The 24,130-nt window shown below is 33.7% G+C and overlaps 2 protein-coding genes across 3 annotated transcripts; both read left to right on the forward strand.

Moving 5' to 3' along the window:
* Positions 1-6,723: 6,723 nt before the first annotated feature.
* Positions 6,724-20,346, forward strand: LOC140747690 (venom dipeptidyl peptidase 4). 2 transcript variants are annotated; one of them, XM_073080230.1, is made up of 13 exons: positions 6,724-6,886; positions 9,632-9,788; positions 10,528-10,619; positions 10,941-11,018; positions 11,802-11,854; positions 12,429-12,619; positions 15,092-15,261; positions 16,228-16,872; positions 17,133-17,364; positions 17,726-17,876; positions 18,585-18,745; positions 19,082-19,287; positions 20,082-20,346. In XM_073080230.1, exons 1-13 carry the CDS (start codon positions 6,884-6,886, stop codon positions 20,172-20,174), a joined length of 2,232 nt encoding a protein of 743 aa, XP_072936331.1. In that variant the 5' UTR covers positions 6,724-6,883; the 3' UTR covers positions 20,175-20,346. The 2 variants fall into 2 exon arrangements, with proteins under 2 accessions (XP_072936331.1, XP_072936332.1); XM_073080231.1 differs by having other exon boundaries at positions 17,133-17,358.
* A 1,611-nt stretch (positions 20,347-21,957) lies between these two features.
* On the forward strand, positions 21,958-24,130 carry LOC140747921 (protein anon-37Cs). Its single transcript, XM_073080567.1, has 3 exons — positions 21,958-22,154; positions 22,361-22,567; positions 22,670-24,130. The coding sequence occupies exons 1-3, from the start codon at positions 22,090-22,092 to the stop codon at positions 24,009-24,011; spliced, it is 1,614 nt and encodes a 537-aa protein (XP_072936668.1). The 5' UTR covers positions 21,958-22,089; the 3' UTR covers positions 24,012-24,130.

The raw sequence follows: 24,130 nt of genomic DNA on the forward strand, positions 1-24,130 counted from the left end.
TTATAAATGTCGTACAGCCACTGGCAAAACATAGACAATGTAACCAAACAGACTCAGAATGCAAAACAGATTAGAATGCAAACATAGTTGTTCGAGTTCCATATTTAAAAATTTAATGATTTCCGTTGATTGTTACAAGGTTTTCTCTACGTGTGACAGAGGCGCCACTAACTATTATAATGATGTGCCGAGTCGGCCATTTTTGGTATTCGATTTCGATTTGGTATTCATATAAAAAGAATCGAGTCAGTACTCGAGTCCAGAACATTCACAATGTACTCGAGTCAGCATGAAGTACTTGAGTACTTTGTAACATACAGTCCAATAGCACGGAAGAGCAAAAAAGAGGCACTCACTAAACAAAAATAACGTTTGCCTATATAAGGTACGCAAGACTGGAGTCACTGTACGAGTACCGTCAATATTCGAGTATCACTGGTACTCGATTATCACTTGTTAGTACTCGAGTATGCGAGTTTATGTAAGTACTCGAGTACTGACTCGAGTCGACACATCCCTATTTGCTAATTGACCAAACAACCTACAAAGTGGATTTTAACGATTTTACTTATCAACTTTTAATATATTATTCCAAACCCCTATTTATAATGCGAAAATTTATTCATTTTTATTGACAAATAACATACGAGTACGTTTTAGTTTTTGAGATCGTAGTTTTTGAAATCAGTCGTGTTGCTGTCAACAAGTTACTGTTTCCGAAAACTGCCACAGGTAGGTATATACAGAAAAGTTTGTCGGACTTTATAACTAATCATAATTTTAATTTCAAGGTATAATTAATCACTATCAAGAAGCCAGATGGCAATATTGCAACAAGTAGGCATTTCATTGCTCCGATTTGTCTGCATGCATTATTAGGTATCTGGTACCTACCTACCACAGTATAAGGATATATATCCTTATACTGTGTACCTACTGTTACATAAATATTCCCAAAACATGTTCCTTTATTTGAGCTTTATAGAATGAGCTATAGTACTATTAATAAATATTGTTATGGGTAAAATACAAAATAAATAACCAATAGTAATTTGAAAGAGCTTACGATAAAAAAAAATATTATTCATAACTTTTAAGTCTATTACTTTGGGTCAAGATAATTATTTTATCTTGACAATGAAGTAATAAGTACTTCGAATTCGAAATAATAAGATGACTGTGATCACAATAAACGAGACATATTGAAAAAATGTGAAACTAGACGTTCGAACAATTATTATGTAGATTCTTTGTTTGCGTTAAAGTATGTCTACCAGGTTCTTCGAACAAGTTATCGTTATAAACTATATTGACCTGGAATGTTACTTTTACTTTTACGGCACCGTGCAATCGATACTAGTGAAATATCAAGTACTACTCTGTCAAAGGTGGCAACAGTCGATCATCATTAATGCCAATGCCTCATTTCTGGGTACGGGTCTAGTCTCACGAAACTTACGTTGGTAGACTAACTTTAAAAATAACTTGAAAAAGTAGTGGGGGCAAAGCAAGTTTTCATTAAAATGGAAACATTCGATTTTCATACAATTTAAACTGCATAGTATCCGTTATACCCATCATAGACTACCAGATGTTTGGTTTGGTAGGATTCCAATTCTTCTCAACAGCGCCCAAGTAGTTCTACGAGGTCATCACGTTTTATAATATAGAAATAGCAAATAAGCGTGCAATTCATACAATTTACATGGTTAATATCCACCATGGACATCTGTAATCAACCTCCTATAGGATTCTAAGGTTCCGAAATAGTCCCTGGAGTCGAACCACGAAGAACTCTACCACCATTAAAAAATCGCCATTTTTAGTTTTATGTTTTGGCAAAGGGAGATCTACCGCCGGGCTAGGTGATCATGCCCGGGGAGCGGCCGTGCTCCAACAGTCTCAGTTCGTAACTTGTATATATGCCAGATATTTAGAAAACTTCGATAGCGTGATTCAAAACACTCGTGGCGCCATCTCTTGTCGAGTAGCGGGAAGTCGCTACAATGTATTTACTTTTATACACGGATTAAAATACGCATATTACCTTCAAGCGTAAAGTAACGTAGATATCTCACTAGGTATATAACGAGGACGAAATGCTATGCAAATATATAAAATGACGTTATTTTAGTGAAAGTAGAGAACCATCTCACTTATTACCTTGCTAATATACGTATAAGGAAGTGAGAAAGCGAACTCGTTTTGTTCTTATTATTGTTTCGCGAATGAGGCATCGATATTGTCTGTTTTTGAGCGTATTTCCCATGCATTACATAAGCAAACTTAGCACAAAGCGTATTTGAACGCAAATAGCCTAGCGAATTGAGAGTACGAACGTTATGTGGAGCCTTGCAATACTTGTTTGTTACTTAAAGGTGTTTTGAACATTCAACGGTCGGATGTAGATATTAAGAGCATGTTGCGAAAGACGAAGTAGTATCAACTTTTGCGTGATAAACGAATTGGTACATATTTTACGTTTCTAAAATTTGAATGTGACCCAAAGGGGGGTCAGTTTCTCTCTCTCTTATTACTTATTATATCCTTATTATCTATCTCTTATTATTTTACAGAAAACGTACCTTGGAATAGGCAAATCCATTGCCTATTCCAAGGTACGTTTTCTGTAAAATAACACTGGAAGAAAGATATACAGAAATGATTAAATAAATGTAGTTTAATATAGTTATTCACGTAAAATATAGGTATCAATGAGTTTTATTACAAAACAAGTGAATTATTATCACTATTATTACTGTTATTATATCACGTCTGTCTCAGTGCTCGTGTTTACATCGGCAGGAGACCAGCGGTCACGAAAGTGAAAGGGAGATGACCGATGATTATACAATAGATACGGACAGACTTGTATTGGTGTATGAAATACGATGTATGACGAGAATGATTGCAAAACATATTTATTATTAGCTGACCTTTGATGGAATTGTAAATAACTAATTGGCAAAATCTAAAGTTTGATGTAAAATATTAATGAAACAGGTACTTTGATGAAACGACAGGTATTATAATCAGTTTTATAAGTTTACTTGATAAACTAATAGATACAAGATTCTTGTTCAATTGGTATTACTTGTATTATAGGTTTGGTGCATTCTTCTGGATAACTCTCTAATCTTATAAATCTGGGTTTCTATGGAAGGTGTTTAAGTAAGTAGATAAAAGTCCCATAGAACCATTACACAAAACCGGATGTCTTTTGTAAAAGACAGGATCGTTGTAACCAAAAAAAATAGTAGGTATACAAAGTTGCGTTTGAATTTTTTTGCCGTTTAAATAGGCAACATCGAAATAACTGGGTTACAAATTAGTTTAGTGTTACTTGTTACCTACTAATATTATATTGAGTCATATACCCGTTAAGGTGTCACTCACCCAAATCTTAACTTAAAAATATCTCAACAAAGTTTGTTTGTTGTGTTTTAAAGGTGGTAGAACCCTTTGTGGTTCGACTCCGGCGGCACCACCGCCACACCTATTTCTACCTAATAACAGCAGTGTTAAGCGCTGCTGTGTTCCGGTTTGAAGGGTGTGGTAAGGGAGACAGACTTTTCCGAGGCGTTCCAGCTTAGTCCTCAGGGGTAGCGGCGCATCTGTGGCCGACCTCAGGTAGGAATATCTAATCCTATCTGGGGTTGATTACAGATGTCCATGGGCGGCAGTAGCCACTTACCATCAGGTGGACTGCATGCTCGTCTGCTACTCTTATATTATAAAAAAAAAAAAAAAAAAAAAAAAACAAGAGTGTATTACCTAACTTTATAAATTCTATAAAGTATTTAATAAGTAGATATTTTTTTGTAACTTTGTGGTTGTGGTTGAGAAACGTGTGATCTAGATAACATTTTGAACGTATTTGTGAAACGTTTAGAATTTAAAGGTTAGTGGTAGAGGTTCGTGAATGTATGCGGCGTACGGACAGACAAGTTATAAATCCATATTATTACTCACGCACCAAATAAATGTTTCCGCATTAATTTCCGCGTGCGGTACGCGGATTCAATCTTCTATTTGTAAAATGGTTGGGTGCCTTGTGTAAACTTATAAAAAGAGAACTATATTAAAATTATTTAGGTACATATATATGCATTATATTTATATAAGTATGAATCTAAATAATTTTAATATAGCTCTCAAAATTAGCAGGCTGAAGTGGCAATGGGCCGGTAATATCGCTCGATAATAAGGATCGATAACCGATGGGGAAGAATAGTTCTCGAATGGCGATAGGGTATAGACAAAAGGAGTTCAGGTCGCCCCCTGGCCAGGTGGACAGATGACCTGAAGAAGATTGCGGGAAACCGCCGGATTCATAGGGCAAGGTTGGAGTGGCGCCAATTATGGGAGGCCTGCAGTGGACCTCAAAAGGCTGATGAATGGATGGAATGCTGGTTTATCATTAGTTTTTACCGTTCGATTAATTTCTTCTGCATAGAAAATGAACCCAATAAGTTTTCATTTGCATTTTTAAAGATAATATAGGTGAAGCACAGCGAAAGGAAAAAACATTTACTCAACCGAACCCACAAAAGCGTCATACTCTGTTAACAAATAGTCTTGACCTATATTTTTGTGTTGAGGACTGTGAACACGATTGTACAAACGACGAACAAACTACCATCTCATCACATCGAAAAAATGATTTTGTTTTGCCAATATAAAAAAAAAAATCTACACAAAACAAAAAGTGACGAAAAAAGGATACTGTCGTTTTGCTATTACTTGCTAGTTAGCTGGGTTACAGCTTCCTTTACCTTTTGGAAATTTGTCATGTAGGTCACTCTCTTTATTATTGTTAACGGTAAGCATTCGAGAGGTCTTGTGTAACGCGTGATCACATAACTGCATTTCATGGCGCTAGCCGTACTCGCCTCTTACGTCAACGTTAACTTTGTTTGCTTCATGGTCTGATACGTAAATGCAGAGACATTACCGCTCTTTAATTACTTCGCGTCATGAATTATCAATGCGACAGTGGTAATGGAAGTACCGGAGCTATTCCAATAATTGTTAGGGTGGTATTTTAGCACTAGAAATATAGACGAAATAATTAAATTAGTCTTATAGGTATTAACTTAATTACATATCGTTAGGATGGTCATATAACGATAGTATGAAATAAAATAAGATTTATGCACATATACCCAGTTTTTTTTATTTCCTGTGTATACTTACCCAGTTTTTATAAATTTCCTGTTTTTCATGGCTATACAGTTCCGTTAGTTTTACATCGACATTCGAGTCACCTCAGAGATTCGAGGATATTTTACATATAATTATTAAATTTAGTTGATAACATTTGAGTAAATACATTCTTATAGTCAGTTAACTCACATTATTAACAGAGCCATCTAAACAATCTTCTTCATTAATATAATAATTATGATTAATAGGCTGTTTGTATTTAATTTATTTACCATAGATATGCTCAAAGGTTCAGTAATTAGTTATTTAGATACTCGTACCTTAGAAAAATAGTATGTCACTTTAAGTAATTATTTTATTGTGCATGTTGAAATGCAGTTGAAATATTATCTCATCCGTTCACGTGTACACATTTACATTTTTATAGTCGCCGAGCGTCATAATCAATCTGTACTACGTAATTTATTTACACTTTATTTTAGTGCTTAATGTATGTAGTGCTACATGAGGTAAGCGTTCATATACTTTATTAGGTAAAGGTTAGCAAGTAACCTTACCGTGCTTAATTTTAGGAAAACTAATGCGTTAATTACGGCTTTAGCGATATCATTAATATTAATAACTTTGCTTCAATTCTGAATGTTTTAAACATTTTGATTTCAGATAAAAGCGAGAGAGGCCGGTGAAAATATTTAATTGGAATACAAAAGGTCGAGTTACAAGTAATTAACTGAATATTTAACAAAGAAAATAGTAATAAATTTTTACGATGTTAGCAATTACATACTTATACTAATTTTAAATTATAGCTATTTTTCATACTTCTGTTACGATCCATATTTCTCTAACTCAACAAAATATGTAAATGAAGGTAAACGTATAATTAGATAATACATTATTTATTGAATATATAATGAATACTAATCTGCATATGTCTTGCACTTGTCCTAGATACTATTATAGGGCTTGTGTTATTTAGAACAAATGTGAATATTATTAATATTGAATTACTAGCTTTATGCATCAATTACAATATGATTTACTCACAGATTCCTGCATACAATTATACGATTAAATTTCTTGTCATTATTATGTTCTACACAAGTATATCATGTTAGCTATTTTTCTTGTCATTAATGTAGGTAGCTACCTACTTTAACATCACAAATTTAAAATTAAACCATAAATGCAATACTTTTAAAAATAGTTAATTAAAACGTAGTGTGGGACGCCCTCATGCCCTCATGCGCGACGATCTGGGCCGGGCGGCGTGAACTAGCTGGATGAGGAGAGTCGAAGGCCTATGTCCAGCAGTAGACTAATGTGGGCTAAAGATAGATAGATAGAATTAAAATTGAATGTAACATGTTAACTCTCATGCATTTCTCATAAATGTTGATATAAAGTGATATCCAGTGATAGTAACTTAAAATCCGTTCATAGATTTGGTTTCGTGAACAGATCTATTTCCTAAATCCTTTGTACAGTTCTCAACTAGAGTCAATTACGATAAGGATATAAAAATGAGTTCTTAGGTCTTCTGGCCAAGCGTGTGTAAGCGTAGTCGCCTTCGTCTAGTCGGTGACCGGGCGGCGAAGAGATTGCTTGTGCGTCAGTGCGAGCGGTTTTTGTGTGTGATGCGATCTGATTGAACCACTTAAACTCGTTGAGGGAACGGGAGGTGACTTTGTGACTTTACTGTGCTCGATCAGTTACGATGGTAAGAATAAATGCGGTGAAATACCACGCGGTTATTTCAGTGTTTACTAAAAATATGCTTAATTTAATGAAGGCTTACAGAAATAAATGCAAGGAGGTTTTTTGTTATATTTTGTATTTAACGTGTATTTAACGTATAATTGTACGTATGTGAATTTAAATTTTGTCAGTATTCAGTGAATTAATTTTACAAAGTAATTTACTGGCTGTCCCAAGCAAGTGAATGGGAGATCTGTTGATAACACTTGTTATTTATAAACAAAAAGATAAATGACATGTGCATTATAAAATTCTTTAGTGAGAAATTAATTAATAAAAAATGATAATTTTATATGTATTATGTTGAATTTATTAAGCTTCGTATTATATAAATTTTATTGCATTATAATTAAACTTTGAATTGATAACATTTTTACTTTGTGTAAATTTCTATTTAAGAACTTGTCATATAGAAAACAATATATTTACATTAATAAATAACATATTTTTTATTGTAAGCTAAAAGAAATAAACTATTTGAAATAAAGATATATACTTATGATATTGAAAATTTTATTAAAAATAAGGTTATTCACCTTTTGATGATGTTGCAAGGGTTATAGTAATCACGGTAGAGTCGTGTCAAACACTTTTTCAATACAACTAATAACACCCATATCGACATAAACGGTTCCAAAATTAAGTTAAATAATATGATATTGCGAGTTAAAGTATAACTTACCTACTTTTCTATGGAATATTTTGTTAGTAAATAAATAAGTCATATTAAAATATCCCGCATATTTAATCTACTTTTAAGTAGTCACAATTCATAAACTAATGTATGTATAGTAACTGGATTTTACTTAAAATGTTTGGAAAATCCATTTGTCAGTACACAATTACACATTTATATTTTACATATGTGTATAACTGATAGAGAAGTTACACTGTAATCAATTCATGCTTGCAGTTGTTGTACAACATATCTTTTGTGTCGGTACATTATTTAACAATGAAAACACTTGCTTTGCACTTGAAAGTATACATTAAAACAATAAAAATATGGATTAATTATCACCAACCTTATCAGTAAAGAAAAAAAAAACTAAAGAAAATCTATCTGCCCGAGGATTCCCATATTGTTGATAAAGTGTGTGTGAAGTGTGCAAATCCATACTTGGCCTAGTGGACTGTAACCTTAACCCGGCTTGGGTGTGTGTCGTGAAGTACCCACTTTACCCTTGTGTGTAGGGATTAGTAAATAAATTGAACGTTTATTTTTATTTCTACTTGCTTTTCACCTCGATTTTTTACAACTATGCTTATCTGATCGGTCGTCATGTCGAATTGACACAGAGGATTCCGGGTTTGACCCCGGCTAAGTCAACTACTAACGCCCCTTATTATTAGTCAATCTATCCAATGTTTTGCTAATCAATTTCTATCCATGTGAGGTAAAATTAGGATAGATTAAGTATCAATAACGGGCCTAAAAAACTAATTTACAATTCCGTTCTCGGCCCAGGTGTGTGCTTAGTTATTTTTGTTTGGATTATATTTAATGACACAGGCAGTTCCAGTGTCAGGCTATAAATTTACAAAATCATTTTCCTCTTGTAAAAAGTAGTTTTATCTTCTTTTCAATAAAACTTGTATATAAATCCCTCAAACCACGTAGTTTTCCTTATGAAAGATTCTCTTTCTTGTGCTAATTTATGTAAGTAAAATGCAGGCGTATCCCTTTATTTTTCCCGACCTCTCATGCCATCATGCGAAGTGATGTCAATTAAGAGTAAAAATGATCCAGTAATTTGTACGAGATGCGTACATAATTATGACCGAATATTTATTATTATGAATAATATAATTTGGTATAAGTCCTGTAATGGTTACAGTTACTGAATCTGGTTTCAGCAATCACAATGCATAATAGACATCAGCTTTTATCAATTTCCATTGTTTATTCATTAGTCCATAACAATGAATTAACGCTTATCGATACGCGTGCATTATCGAAACAAAACAGTATTTTTAATGCATTTTTTTGTCCGTTAATACCTGATAAGCTAAGTCAGAGTTCATTACTGACGAACAAATTTCTCGTAAATTACATTATAAATTTCTTCATTTCTCACCTCTTACAACTTGATAAGTATTGAATTTTTACGATGCTGAATATACTAAATATACTATTACTACTACTATGCTACTACTACTACTACTAGATACTACTACTTACTACTATACTACTACTACTATAGGAGTTTTTAAACTTCTCACATTTATAAGTATAAGTTCTGAAGTATCTGAGTACTAAAGGAAAAGAGCCGCTTGTCAAGGAAGATAATCTTGCCCAGTAGGAGATTCCCTATACCAAAGTGTAAATACTATTCCATACTACGGAAATGAAACGCCGCCCAGTCCACCAGATGTTAGCGGTTATTGCACTCAATAAACATTTATTTATCAACCACAAATATTGTTGCTCTACTATTATTGTGACCGCGTAAAAAAACTACCGCTGAAACTTTAGTTAAATGCCTCAATATGTTTGCTTTACAAAATGTTCTAAGACTGTCGTCCATGTCAATTTGCGATATTACATATTATATGAGTTCCTGAATTAGTTATTATTTATGGCGAAATTTCATACTAGTATAAAGATATAGTACTTAATTAAAGGAATATCTATGTATTTACCATCAAATAATAATACCAAAAGTTTGTAGCATAAATAAGCATAAAGATGCACATATTTTTACAGGCACTGCACCTCATACTATTTGCGTTTGCCATCCTTGGGGACCTCATAGAGTCATCTCCGTCACCTCATCCTGAGCTGAAAACTTTTACACTAGAAGAGTTGGTGCCACTACAAATTAATTTCTTCCCGAAAAGATTATTTGTACAATGGGTTTCAGGTAATTCTATAGAGATTTGTTACCTAGATATATTATCCGTAAACTTTTGCTATAACTATCGCGTCAAAATGCTTAAAATTACTTATAAGTAGGTACTATTTTAAGACAACTAAGTAATGGTCGTCCTGAGATTGAAAATTGGCTACAAACATTAAAATTATTGTCTATTACAATCTATTGCATTTATTCAGTTGTGAATTAGGTGAATAACTCATATTTCTCATTGTATTGTTGATGGTGGTACCCGCCCTTACGGTAATAGTTAATGTTCGATGTGTTTCACCATAAATTTAATTTAAAATTTCCATTACATACACTGATTATTTTTCAATCTCATCTTGTTGCTTATAAAGTGTGCGAAATTAAATCAAGGCATTTCCTAATTAAAATAGTACTATACATGATTTGATCTCATGCTTAGAATCGTTTATTCACACTTTATTATATAGTGCAAACTTAGATGAGTAAAATACATGGATTGATCACTTCCAACAAGAAAGTGTAACCAGTTTTGAGAATAGAAATTATTGCGCCTCCGTTCCAAATTAGTATTCAATTAGTATTAGTTATTTTTCCATAAATTTTATCTAAAAATGTTTTTTATTTGTCACGAATTCCAACAATAACTGATAAAATCATCCTTTTGTGGCTTCATTCAATTTCAAGGCGGTGAATTATATTTCTATTTTATAAATCCTTCTGTACTTATTAAAGTGTGCAACATTATATTGTTTTTCAGATACCGAATACATTCTAGCACAGCCCACTGGAGTCAAGAAGTATGACGTTACGAATGACACATCAGTCACACTTTTGTCCCAAGAAGAATTGGTAATTGTTATTTTATTATATCTGTCCGCAAATCAAAAACTCAACATGAAATAGTCACCGGTTACTATATATTTCTATAATTCCTCATGCAGCTAGGCTCTTGCGGTACTGTTTGATTTCGTTGGAGCTCTTTATAGCAACCATCAAGATTTTAATTAGAAGTTGTCACAATACATTCTATATGTATAATATTGTATAATAAACTCATACATTGTAAGCTGAAAAAATTAAATCCTCAGAAATAGCAATAGCAATGCTGAAATTTGTTACTTTATCTTGTAATGTAGTTTAAGTTATAATAATATAATGCTACTGTTTCAGTTTAATATTTATCCCTACTCAGTATCGACGTTTTCGCATGACCAGAAATATGTGTTATTAACTACCAATAAGAAAAAGGTATGTATGTTTTAATATAATGGAACTATTTATAACATATTAATTTTCTAAAGCATTACTATAATTTATTAAGCTAACAATACTTAGGCTAATTTTATTTAATCTAAGATGATTTTAGAGCGAACATCGAATCTAGGACATATTAACGGACAACAAAATATATTCTACTATTCCGTATTCACATAACTCAAATATTATGCCAAATATGTATTAATTAGAATAGAATAGAATATACAAATATTAATTTTCATTGTGATTTTCTCCTATGCAAAACTACATCTCTTTTGCGTGGAACACTAGATACAGTTATTTTATTAATACGTAAGAAATTTGTTCTAGTAGTCAAGCATGAAAAATAGGGTAAATGAAATCCGGATTTTATATCGAACCATAGTTAAATTTTAGGTACTACCAAAATATAATAAATTTTCTAGTACAGTGGTTTAAGACCTTTTTATTTGATGATGTGTACATTGTAGACGGCCCCCGACCTCTCGCTAGATTTAAGTCAATAAAAATACTGACGATTGTATGTTTAGTCATATTAACTGTTCACACAATTGTGTGATTGCGTGTCGCGGGGTCAAAAAACCTTTTGTCATTTTCCTTACTGTGAAGTTAATTCGAATATTCGCAATCGCTTCACATTTTACAAAATACTAACACAGTTTTGATTTAATCACGTTTCAAGCGAAGGTCTTTCAAAAGGTAAGGTTAAAAGTAATTGCAATAAGACTTGTCCATTCATTAATTATGTATACATTTACGTACATTTCCTTTCAGGTGTATCGTTATTCTACGTCAGCTGAGTACGCGGTTTACAACCTTGAAACTAAGTAAGAAAATAGAATTGAGAATTTTCATCTCTTTATTGTATTTTTCTTTTGGTTATTTTTTTATTTTACTTTTAATTTATTTCTTTTTTGTATGTTGTATGCTGTATGTATATAGTTATAGCTTGTTTCATAGATCATAAATCAAGTTATCTTACAAATAACTCCTTTAAATAAAAAATACATAGATATCTATTAAAATATGTAAAACCTAAACAGGCATAACTACTAGGCATAACCGATACCATAGTGATTTTATAAAACATGTCTTAGTTTTGCGGTTTTCCTTTATCGTTCTTTTTATAGGACTTCACAGTACGACATTATTGAGTACAAGGCTAAGTTAGTTAAAGTAATTTATAAGGAAAATAAATAACTATTTACGAACAACATTGCAAGATTTGTTTAAGAATGAAATTACAATTATTTATTAAATAAGTTTGGTATTTTGTTTCCTATGTAATCTTATAATTAACTTTATTTTTAACTTATCTTAATACGTTCTTTCTAAATCACGTATATTCTTATAATATTAGTAGTCTCATGGATTTTTCATGTTTTTTTTTCACCATTTTAGGTCAATAACTCGTGTGGGTCAAGGGCCATTGCAAGTGGTAATATGGGACCGTGGGCACCAACTGGCCTACGTACAGGACAACAATGTGTACTACGTGCCGGACGCGGCTCATCCGGATATCGTGAGGCCCCTCACCACTGCCGGCGTTCCGGGAGAAATGTATTATGGCGCCCCAGATTGGATTTATGAAGGTATTTACATTTATGTATAGCCTTACCAATATTAACAATATTATTGTAATGTTTTCTACTAAGTATTATAATTGAACATATTGAATCTTGTAAGGTGGACTTCGGTGGCACCACTGCCACACCAGGTTTGCATAAATCAATAAATCATCCATGTTATTCGACAGCAACGCATCTGTGGTTTTTGGGTGTTCAACTTTAGACATTCGCTAGGATTCCAATCATTTTATGTGGGGTTGATTTCGGCCCAGTAGTGGTACATAAAAAAAGGGTTGCAGCAGCATTCGTGGGCTAATAACCCTTAATTACTTACTTTACTAGTATCACATAAACCAGTGTGATGTTTTAAATAAGTCCTTACAGTTAACAGCGCTTCATTATTCACTTCCGATATCTTCTGTTGCATTATGTAGTAGAACAGAGGGTATGGGATGCCGGAAGAACTGATACGAACTAACGATTGACATTGGAGAGGACATTTTCGACTATGCGGATTGAATACCAATTTACTATTTATCCATATTAAACTAGGTTCTACAAATTAAAAGAAGCGTGATACGGGATTTTATCGAGTTTTATTACTAACAATCGAGATAGATATCTACACTAATATTATAAAGAGGAAAACTTTGTTTGTTTGTTTGGTTGTAATGAATAGGCTCAAATACTACTGGACCGATTTTAAAAATTCTTTCAACAAAGGCTATATTTTATATGAAATATATTTGATAAATAGATTTTGAGGCGGTACAAAGTTTGCCGGGTCAGCTAGTAATAAAATAAATTAAATTACATTTAACAACATTCATTAATTTTTGGAAATTGGTAAATAGCGGCAACAACAATGAATAACATTTTTAATTGTAATTGTAAGTGCAAAATTCTATAATACAAAAACTTAAACTGTTTCAGACATTTTAAAGGAAACTTTTAATCAACAATTTTAATCATTTTGCGATTTCATCTATACAACAACATTGACTCTACAATCTCTACATATCTTACATCGCTAGATTTAGAACTCATTCGCTACGCACATTAATTAGGTATGTATTTTATGCAATCTGCAATTGATTTGACCTGCAATTGATGAAGAAATACTGTACTTTGAAAGGATACAAGTTTTTTTATTGAGTTGGAATTTAGACTACCAACATTTTTAAAAACCTGTTTTACGAAAAAAAGAACCTTTTTCGTTTCACACTTCCGTTTTCTCATACTCAATACAGATTACATACATAAAGGATGTTAATTATATTGCCAGGAAAAAATATAAAAGAAAAATATGTAGTTGTTACAATTTCCCTATCTAAGTAACTACGCGTTACAAGATCTATATCGATCTTCATGAATACCAACGGAGCCTGGAAGCATGCCTGTTAAGGAAAAGTGTTGAGTTTTAGTCTAAATAAAAATAATAAATACATATAGGTAACATGTAATAAAGAACAAGTCGCATAGCAACGTTACTTCGATATGTATTTTAAATAAAAATAATAAATAAATATAGGTAACATGTAATAAAGAACAAGTCGTTGCTATTTCAATATGTAGGTACATAATGTATGAATGCGTTGGAAAAGCTTTTCGTCCTTATGAGAATATAAAGCTAACAAAAACGAATATATTATAGACTCCTCTGTTCTGGTTTGAAGGGGAGGTGTACATATGAGGCATTTGACCACACTCTCAGTGGAAGCAACTGATGTACCTACAAAATTCTGAGATCAGTAAACGATGGTTGTTTTAGCGACTTAATTACTTATTCGGGTTAGTTATTAGTTGAATCCAACGTTCTCAAAACGTGATTACATTAGTAGAAGCAGAAAAAACCTTAGTAACATTGCTCATATAATTATATAATTTCGTTATTGCTCGTATACACTTAGATTTAAAAACGTGATTATGTCTGTAAGATTGCAAATTATTTAAATTAATTAGCCATTACAAAATATACGGAAACAGAATTAGTTAAGCAATAAAGCGGTATTAAAATTTCATTACAAAAAGTTAAAATATAGCATTGTGCCCATTGAACGTGTATGGATGTATTTATATTTACTACTAGCTGACCCGGCAAATGTTGTATTGCCATAAATAAAAAAATGTAAAGGGTGAACAACCCTTATCACTTAGGCGTATGAAAAATAGATAGCAGCCGATTCTCAGACCTACTGTATATGTATATAAAATTTGGTGAAAATCGTTTGTTTCGGAGGAGTACGGTAACTAACATTGTGACACGAGAATTTTATATATAAGATATAGCCACGCAGGCACGGGTCATATCTAACAAAATATTATACAAAAAAATATATTAAGAAAGTCCGTAGAAATAAATGCAGCCTAAAGTATTGCCGGGCACAGAAATAATTGTATTGGTGGTATATGCTATATATTACAATAACTGCAACGTGTTACAATATAATTTTATTATAGCGTTTGGTCGATTAAATTATCAGTTATAAATTACAGAGGAAGTGCTGAACAGCGCGGAAGCAATGTGGTTTTCACCGAGCGGCACTTACCTGGCGGTTGCTTCGTTTAATGACACCAATGTAGAGTCAGCTGTGTATCCCTTCTACGGAAATGCATCCGACCCTGAAAATGTTTACCCTGAAATGGTGCATTTCAAGTATCCTAAGGTTAGTAGTATATAATTTATAGTTATTGTTTCAATCTATTGCTGTTCTGGGACATGATAGGGTTTAGGCTATAGGTAGTCCACAATGTTGACTGTGAGCGAATTTGTAGACTGCACGATGTTTTCCGTCGAGTTTCTAACCATTAGGCTTTTGTGTAATTTAGTAAATAATAGTAATATTCTACAATTTTGTTCGTTTACACAGTAACATTATTTAAGGATACCTATACAATATTAGATACATTTAATGTAAAAGTAAGCTATAAGATATTCGGAAACTGTTTTAATATTAAAATATTGTGCACAAACGCGCGTATACGCACTAGAATCTAATCAGGACGAATGACAAAGAAAGTACGACAAATACTATGCAGAAATGTGGTTTAATTGTCTTAAGTGACTTGATTTATTTAATAGAACATGGTTACCACTCAAGCATACATGAGTGCCCGTTAATTTGAACAGATGTCTGCCCACTCTCCACTTGTTTAACATTGCAGTATTCAAACTGGACAATACCGTCATAATTGAATATAATTATGTGCTTTATTATAAACGTGCATGTTAATCATATATGCGAGTAGGTATTTACATTTACCTTATATTTTGTACAAGCGGTATTTATTTTCTTTTTTGGTATAATTCGTAACATGTTTGGAAGTTTAAGATTTTTAGGTCTTTTTTAAGATCATTTTCCTTAATGCTGTTAATGATTTAGGGTATCAATTTGTGATTTTATACTTATTGTTACTATGTAAGTTAATATTAAAACTTAATGAAAAATTGCAAATATAAACACAAATGAAATATTTTTAACGATTATCTCTGTGCAATATGTTTACAAACCACACTTGCACTAACAATACAGCTAGATTCTTTTCAGTATTCCAATGCCTGCTATGACGTAGACTTATTGCTTCCATTTCCACACATTGGATAGAGGTTACATGACATTTTCATTTGTCAGGCAGGTCGGACAAATCCTGTCGTCGGTCTTCGGGTATTCAAGCTGGACGACGAGACAAGTGAACCGTGGAATATACCAGCGCCGGTAGATCTGATAGGTCTGGACCACATTTTGGGAAGAGTCAACTGGGCTTCAGACCAAAATCTGTTTGTTCTCTGGTTGAATAGAAGACAGAGTATTAGTGTGTTGTTCAACTGTGATCTGCACAAAGATAAATGCGGTATACTAAACGAACACAAAGAATCTAATGGATGGATTGACATCCGCGAGCCTATCTTTGGCGCTAATGGTACGAAGTTCGTTATGATCAAGCCCCTGCATTATGAAGACCAGCGCTTCATGCATGCGGCGCGCATTGATGTCGATTCCTTCGCGATAGACGATTTAAGTCCTGGAAATTCCACTGTGACGGATATTGTGGGATGGAATGAAGCTACAGACTCAGTTTATTATGTCGTGGCACCTGGAACAGAACCTTGGTTGAGGCAGTTATGGGTGACGTCGAAAGGAAAAGCTCGATGCATTTCCTGTCAAAAACCGTCATGTCATAACGCAAATGGAGTTTTCTCGACCGAAGCTAGTTATGCTATTGTTGCATGTAGCTCCACCAACTCTCCACCGAAATCATATTTGTATGACACCCAGGTAAATATTTAAAATATATTTTTTTAATTTGACTATACAATTGACTACTCCCTTAAAGCAATGAAATTAGCCTATGTGATTTAATTAAGAAGGATATCGTAAGTTAGAGTGCGTTATCATATGATATATCTTATATCGAAAGAACAGCATTTAGGTAGTAACCGAAAGACAACATTCCTATAAACCGGAAAAATATATTGATGTTATTATTTTATTCAATCATTTCCATTTACATAATAAGTATTGATTTTTGTCCACAGCAAGATACTTTTAAGCTAATCACAGATAACGCAGCATTGTATGAACGTCTTAGTCAGTACAAGCTGCCAATGGCGTTGTTCAATGTGATAACGTTAGAAGAAGACAATAGAGCAAACATTCAGCTCCTTCTACCACCAGACATGGAGACGGGGAAAAAATATCCGATGATTGTGAAAGTGTACGGCGGTCCTAGCACGTCGAGAGTTAAGGATTGCTACGATTTAGGTAAAGGTATGAAATAACGTATTCTGGTAATTTTATGTATACGTATACATGATACATCCCTACAACATATGGCAATAAAGCCTTTTATTAACAATCAATCTATGTAAAGTTTTGACTAGCCAAATTCCGATATAAGAAAATTTTTGAATGCAGAAAATCTATGAAAATAATATTAGAGAAACTCAGTACTTTAAAACAATTTATCACCACCTCATACTGTATGAATTCTCTATCATGCATGCATGAAGGTAGAGGCTTAAAACCTGACAAGCACGACTATTAAATTTAATTTGACATTTCATATCCACGACGGATATTATATTAATATGCACTGGTCTAAAATGGTAGTAACTGCTTATTGTTGCAGAATATGACGCCTGGTACTTAACTGCAAATCGAAGCATTATAGTTGCTTCCATCGATGTGAGAGGCTCCGGAGTGATGGGTGTAGAGGCTATGCACGCTCTGAACATGGCACTGGGCACTGTGGAGATCACCGACACGCTGGAAGCTATCAAGTATGTTGTTCCTTTGAAATATTTATATACCTACTCTCAGAAAATACTTCAAATTATTTTATTATCGTTTTATTAAAATTAATTTATGATGTGTTATTTTATAACTTACATAATCACTGACTGGTACGATTTTATGAGTTATCATTAAAAAAGAAAAATAACGATTCTTGACGGTTGAGTTTTATTTTGAGCGGGAATAATAAAAGTTATGAAATTGTTTAAAATAAAAACATTTTTTTACAATACACAATCGAAGAAGTGTCGTATAGAAGAAGAATCGTATGTAGTCTGTCTGAGTTTAGTAATCTCTTTAATCCATGGAAATCTGTAATCAATATTTTAAGTGAACATCGAGCGTTATCCTGTCTGAGAATACGGTTATTTCAAATATCTACTGTACGATAAGGTACATACATTGAGAGTTCTACTGTTAAGCTACTATTAAGCAAAAATACCTACTTCATAATTTATTCGTTGTTGCCTATAAAAACTAAGAATATTTCAAAACCTCGTTGTATTTCGTAAATTTGCTGTTAATAAAAGTAAAATTATAATCTAATCATTACGTTTGTATTGCATTTTGTAATTGATTTGACTTTCCAATTGATTTTGTAATTGATTTGACTTTCCAATCACTCAACTCAACCAATAAGGACAAATAATATATGCAGAAGTTGATTTACAATTAAATATCCGTTAATGTTTTAGACGGCTGACAGAAATGTATCCGTTCATCGACGAGACGCGTGTCGGCGTGTGGGGCTGGAGTTACGGTGGATTCACCAGCACCATGATGTTGGCTAAGGACGACGCGCACACGTTGGCGTGTGGAGCGGCCGTCGCGCCTGTCACCTCTTGGCTTTATTATGGTAATTATGTGTTACAGTACTCATGTTACTTATGAATATTGAGTATACTTACAGACATGGAGCGATATGTGTTGTGTTGATAACTAAAGAAGACGGCATTGTTTCTTGAAATAACTATTCATAAACGACCTTTGTATTTAAATACGAGTGTACAAATCCACAAAAGATAGCTGATTTTTAAATACAAACTGCAGATTAAATTTTAAAGAAAAAATTATTCGCTTCGCGGGTCGTCTCATAATGTCCCAGATTCGGTACCAAATTCCATATATATGGCAAAAAGGTGCTCTCTGTGTCACAAAATCAAAATCTCACTAATTTTCTCCACTTTTTCAGACACGATATACACTGAGCGGTACATGGACACACCTCAAGTGAATCCTGAAGGTTACAAGCGATCAGATCTGATGGCCTTAGTGGAATACCTACGGGATAAAAAGTACCTTCTGGTTCATGGTACTGGAGATGATAACGTCCACTTCCAACATAGTTTGCAGTTGGCTAAGGAGATGCAGCATGCGGATATACCTTTTGAGCAAATGGTAAGGACAAATATGATTTTATAACAAACATAGTTTTATTGAAAATAAATAGCAGTGATAGCCTAGTGGTTAAGAAACTCGGCCTCTCGATCGAGGGGTCCGAGGTTCAAATCCTAGGCACGCACCTCTGATTTTTCGAAGTCATGTGCGTATTAGAAATTAATTATCACTTGCTAAACGGTGAAGGAAAACATCGAGAGGAAACCTGCATACCTGAGAGATTTATAAAAAAAAAATCTCAAAGGTATGTGAAGTCTACCAATACGCACTTGGCCAGCGCGGTGGACTATGGCCTAATCCTTCTCATTATGAGAGGAGACCCGTGCCCAGCAGTGGGACAGTAATGGGTTGATGATGATTGAAAACAAAAAAAAATCTATGATTACATATTGAGATTACAAGCGATCTTTTATGGTTTTGTGCAAATTCGCGAGTTCGCTCTATCAATTTCTTAAGGCGACAGTAGCTCGAGCACTGCTATGAAGGTAGTCTTTTTGTGGTAGTGATCAAGTAGCATTTATAGATATACTGAAGGTTAATAAAATTGATAAAAAATAGGCATAATGACAAAAAAATATTTTACAGGAATGAAATCAAAATGTAGTTAATATCTGGAACAAGCCTCCTTCTCCTTAAAAGTAGTTTACTTATACGCTTCTACGATAAAATATGTTTATTTCATCGTACAATTATCGCAGGAACAGCCTTTTGTCTATACGCCCATTTGTTCCAGTCATCCATAATTCTACCAACAGACATGATAGTCAGAATTTTATTTATATTTTCTTTTACAGAGTTACACCGACGAAACCCATTCTTTACGAGGCGTCAGTCGACATTTCTACCACATGTTAGACCATTTTTGGACGGAATGCTTCAATTTATGAAATGCTTAAATATTGTATGTTTGTGGATCCAAAAGACTGTATATTTATAGCCATTGATTGAGTTATAATCTGTGATCTTTTTACATAAAGTGAAAAATGTAACCCAGTTAAAATGAAGCTTACCTCAGCTTTGTTAGATATTGAATTACTAAATATATGTAAGTTACCGATATGTGGTTGTAGTTTTATTCGAGACTTTTCTTTTCGATTTATCCGATATGCATATGTTATATATTAACTCTATTCAATGGTCATCTAATGTTCTAATATATAGATAATATGTATTTCTCTTTTTACTTGGATATTGTAGCAAGCAGCTAAGGTGTCGATGTTTCCTAAATTTAACTTTTTATATGATTAAAGTAACAATTGAGCGTGCAGTCTACATAATGGTAAGTGATCATTGCTGATCATGTTTAACCAATTTCATGTACAACAGAAGTTGATAACAGATGCCTTGGCTCCTGGGGATTCCGTTTTCTAGGAGAACCCACGTTCAGTAGTGGACATTTAAATTACATACAAAAATCTCGAAAACACGATTGATTATTGATTACAAAATAACTAAATCCGTACTAATATTATAAATCCGAAAGTAACTCTGTCTGTCTGTCTGTCTGTCTGGTTGTCTCTTTTTCACGCTAAACCCACTGAACCGATTTTAATGAAATTTTGTACAAAGATAGTCTGAGACACGAGAAAGGACATAGGATAGTATTTATCCCGGAAATCCCACGGGAACTAGGGATGGCGATCTAAGATCGATTAATCGGAGAATCGATCTTTTGGACCCAAAACATCGATTATTTTAATCGATATTAGTAAGGATTGAATCGTAAACTATGCATTTGATCAAGTGATGATCTTTAGCAAAGTTGAAGATACGAATTTACAGTTTTATGTATGTTAGTATGTTATATTATTTTCTTTTAAACGCGGGCGAAGCCGCGGGCAAAAACTAGTAAGTTATAAGTGAAGTAAAAAACAATAAAGTGAATCAATGATTTCACGTGAAATAATTGAAATTGTACCTAATCGTCCATGTTTATCTGATTATTTGGTAAACTATATTTAGGACGAATGTAATATTCATAACGTAATTTTAGCGTATGTCTACCACAACGTGAATTATCGTGTGGTCACAGATTAATAAATAGTTACGTGGATGCACTATAATTCACAATCAAATTAAAGCGAATTTGCAATACAAATACTAGTCGTACTAAAGCTAACCACGTAATTAACGCATTAGGTAATTTCAGTTTGTTAGTAGGATAACCCAGCTTAGGATTGAAATTAGAAGTATTAGAAATATATTAAAATTATTTTATTATTGTGTTATTTTAATTATTTATTTTGTTGTTGCTGTTGTTGTATAGTTGTATAGTGTAGTCGTGATATGTTATTTTTATACTAATCTATGTTTTTATTATAATAAATTCCCATTTATATAGTCACTGGCTGGTATGATTGTATGAGTTAGCTTAAAAAAGAAAAAGAACGCGCTTGACGTTTGAATTATATTTTGCGCGGGAATAGTTATATTATTTATAAAAGAAATAGTTTTAATTTACTTGTTTTTCTGGTGCCTCATTTAATCAATAGTAAGTAAAAAAGGAGGTTGTCATGAGGTTCCATCGATCTTCATTTAGTTCTGACCAATACCCATTATAAGTTAAATGAATGAACTACAAGAGTTGCACTCTAGACGGCAAAGTTTTCCCGTTTTTCAATTATCATGTCTCTCTCTTTTTATTTCCTCCTCCAAAGTTGTTGAACGATGCTGAAAGAAAAGAAACATCGAAGTCATTGAAGATGTCATAGACTAAAAGGATTCTGTGGGTGTATGTAAAAATGTCAGGTTAAATGTCAGTTTAATAGAATTTCTATCCAAAATTTATTTTCTTCCATAGTTATGAAAATTTTCAGTTTAATTTTAAAATACAGTACAAAAATATGGCCAAATTCATCAAAAAGATGGTAAGTCTATTTGAACCCCTAAAAACTCTAACATAATTTAATGTTTTAGTTGTACTTTGAACTTGTTTGAATAAGAGTTCATTATAGTGTTAATGTAATCTTATAAATATCTTTAAATGAGTATAAATGCATGTAAAATTTTCTCGTAAACATGTGCCTTTTCACGATTTAGTTTAGTTTCAATATTGTTTATAATTTTATTTCAGGATGTCAGACAAATGCCCTCCTTTATTTGACTGTGGTCCAGATTTACAGGATAGAGGAATATGCGCTATCGAACCTTTTGACCCGGACAAATGTCTTCCCGAGCCACGCGTGGTGATCGTGGGTGCCGGGATGGCAGGCCTCTCCGCCGCCGCGAGGCTCGCCCAACGTGGCATCAACAATCTCGTCGTATTGGAAGCTTACGAAAGGTTTTAATAAACTTCTTCAGTTTAAATTATATATGACATGTTTTAAAATAATATTGATTTTGAGTAAATAGCTATAGGTTTATTAAATTCTATCAATTACAGACCTGGGGGTCGTATTCATTCTTGCTGGATAGGAGATATCGTTGCTGAACTTGGCGCACATTGGAGACCGGAGAATGGAGCAACTCATCCAGTTTACACAATATCTGCGTCCGAGGACCCACCACGACCCGGAGTTCCTGGGGTCGATCCTCCTATTGGACTCTTCAATAGAGCCGTTGGTGGTAAAATGTCATTTCCACCAACAATAAGCGCTTATCATAAATTTCGTCAAATTGAAGAAGAAGCTGCTAAGATATATTGCCTTGGGGGAAATAAGCAGCAAGGCTCATTGATCAATTTTATGAGTCTGAGAATTCAACAAGAACTGCACGAATATCCGGAGGAACAACAACATGACGCAGCTAGAGTAATGTTCGGTCTCACACATATGCTCAATGCGCGATGCGGGGATGACACAGCGATGCTTTGCGCCGATCACTTGGGATGTTTCATGAATATGCCAGGCGGGGAAGTACGAGTGCCATTAGGGTTGGTTGGAGTATTAGCTCCCCTGTTACGTCAAATACCGGAAGGATGTATACGCTATTGTAAGCCCGTGAATTGTGTCTACTGGGGAACGTCACAGAAATCAGGCTATCGTGCAACTGTTTGCACCACCGATGGCGATGAATTCCCAGCTGATTATGTCATAATAACCGTTTCTCTAGGTGTATTATCTTATTACTCTGATAAATTATTTTGCCCAGCATTACCAGCTTCCAAAATGGACGCCATGCGATGTTTAGGATTCGGTTACTGTAATAAAATATACGTGGAATATTGCCGTCCATTTTGGTTTTGGCACAAAGGTGATTTGAATTTCAAATTTGATTGTAATGACCTTTGTAGCAGACGTGATTGGACCCGCGGTATAACTGCTATAGAAACGGTGCCAACCAGTAAACATGTGATGTGCGTTTGGGTAGTCGGCCAACAAGCAATGGTAATGGAAGGGCTTTGCGATAGAGATGTAGCAGAAGGTATAACAGATCTCTTGAGAAGCGTGACAGGAAATTCATGTATACCTTATCCTGCGACCATATTGAGATCACATTGGACATCAGATCCATTCTTTTGTGGCGCTTATTCTTATGACGCGCATTGTGGAGATGGGACAGCCCAGCGTGCGTTAGCCTGTCCGTTGCCAGGCCCCAGTGAACCAGTTCCACCCATATTGCTGTTTGCTGGAGAAGCCACGGTTCCTGGTCACTTTGCCACAATCGGGGGTGCTCGTTTGAGCGGCGTTAGAGAAGCAGAGAGAGTTGTTCAATTAACATTAAGATTTAAGGGACCTCCTTTGCCCATGGTTCAACAAGTGCCTACCGAACGAACATGCTATTAAAATATCTATTTTTACGAAAATACAAAGAAGTTCAATAATATGAAATCCGTTTTATTAAATCGTTCAATTAAATTTCGACAATAATTCGTAATCTTCAAATAAAAAATAAATATTTTAAA

This window comes from Epargyreus clarus, unplaced genomic scaffold (assembly GCF_041222505.1).
Source record: "Epargyreus clarus isolate Ecla_fem2 unplaced genomic scaffold, WU_Ecla_fem_2.2 ptg000015l, whole genome shotgun sequence".
Classification (NCBI taxonomy): Eukaryota; Metazoa; Arthropoda; class Insecta; order Lepidoptera; family Hesperiidae; genus Epargyreus; species Epargyreus clarus.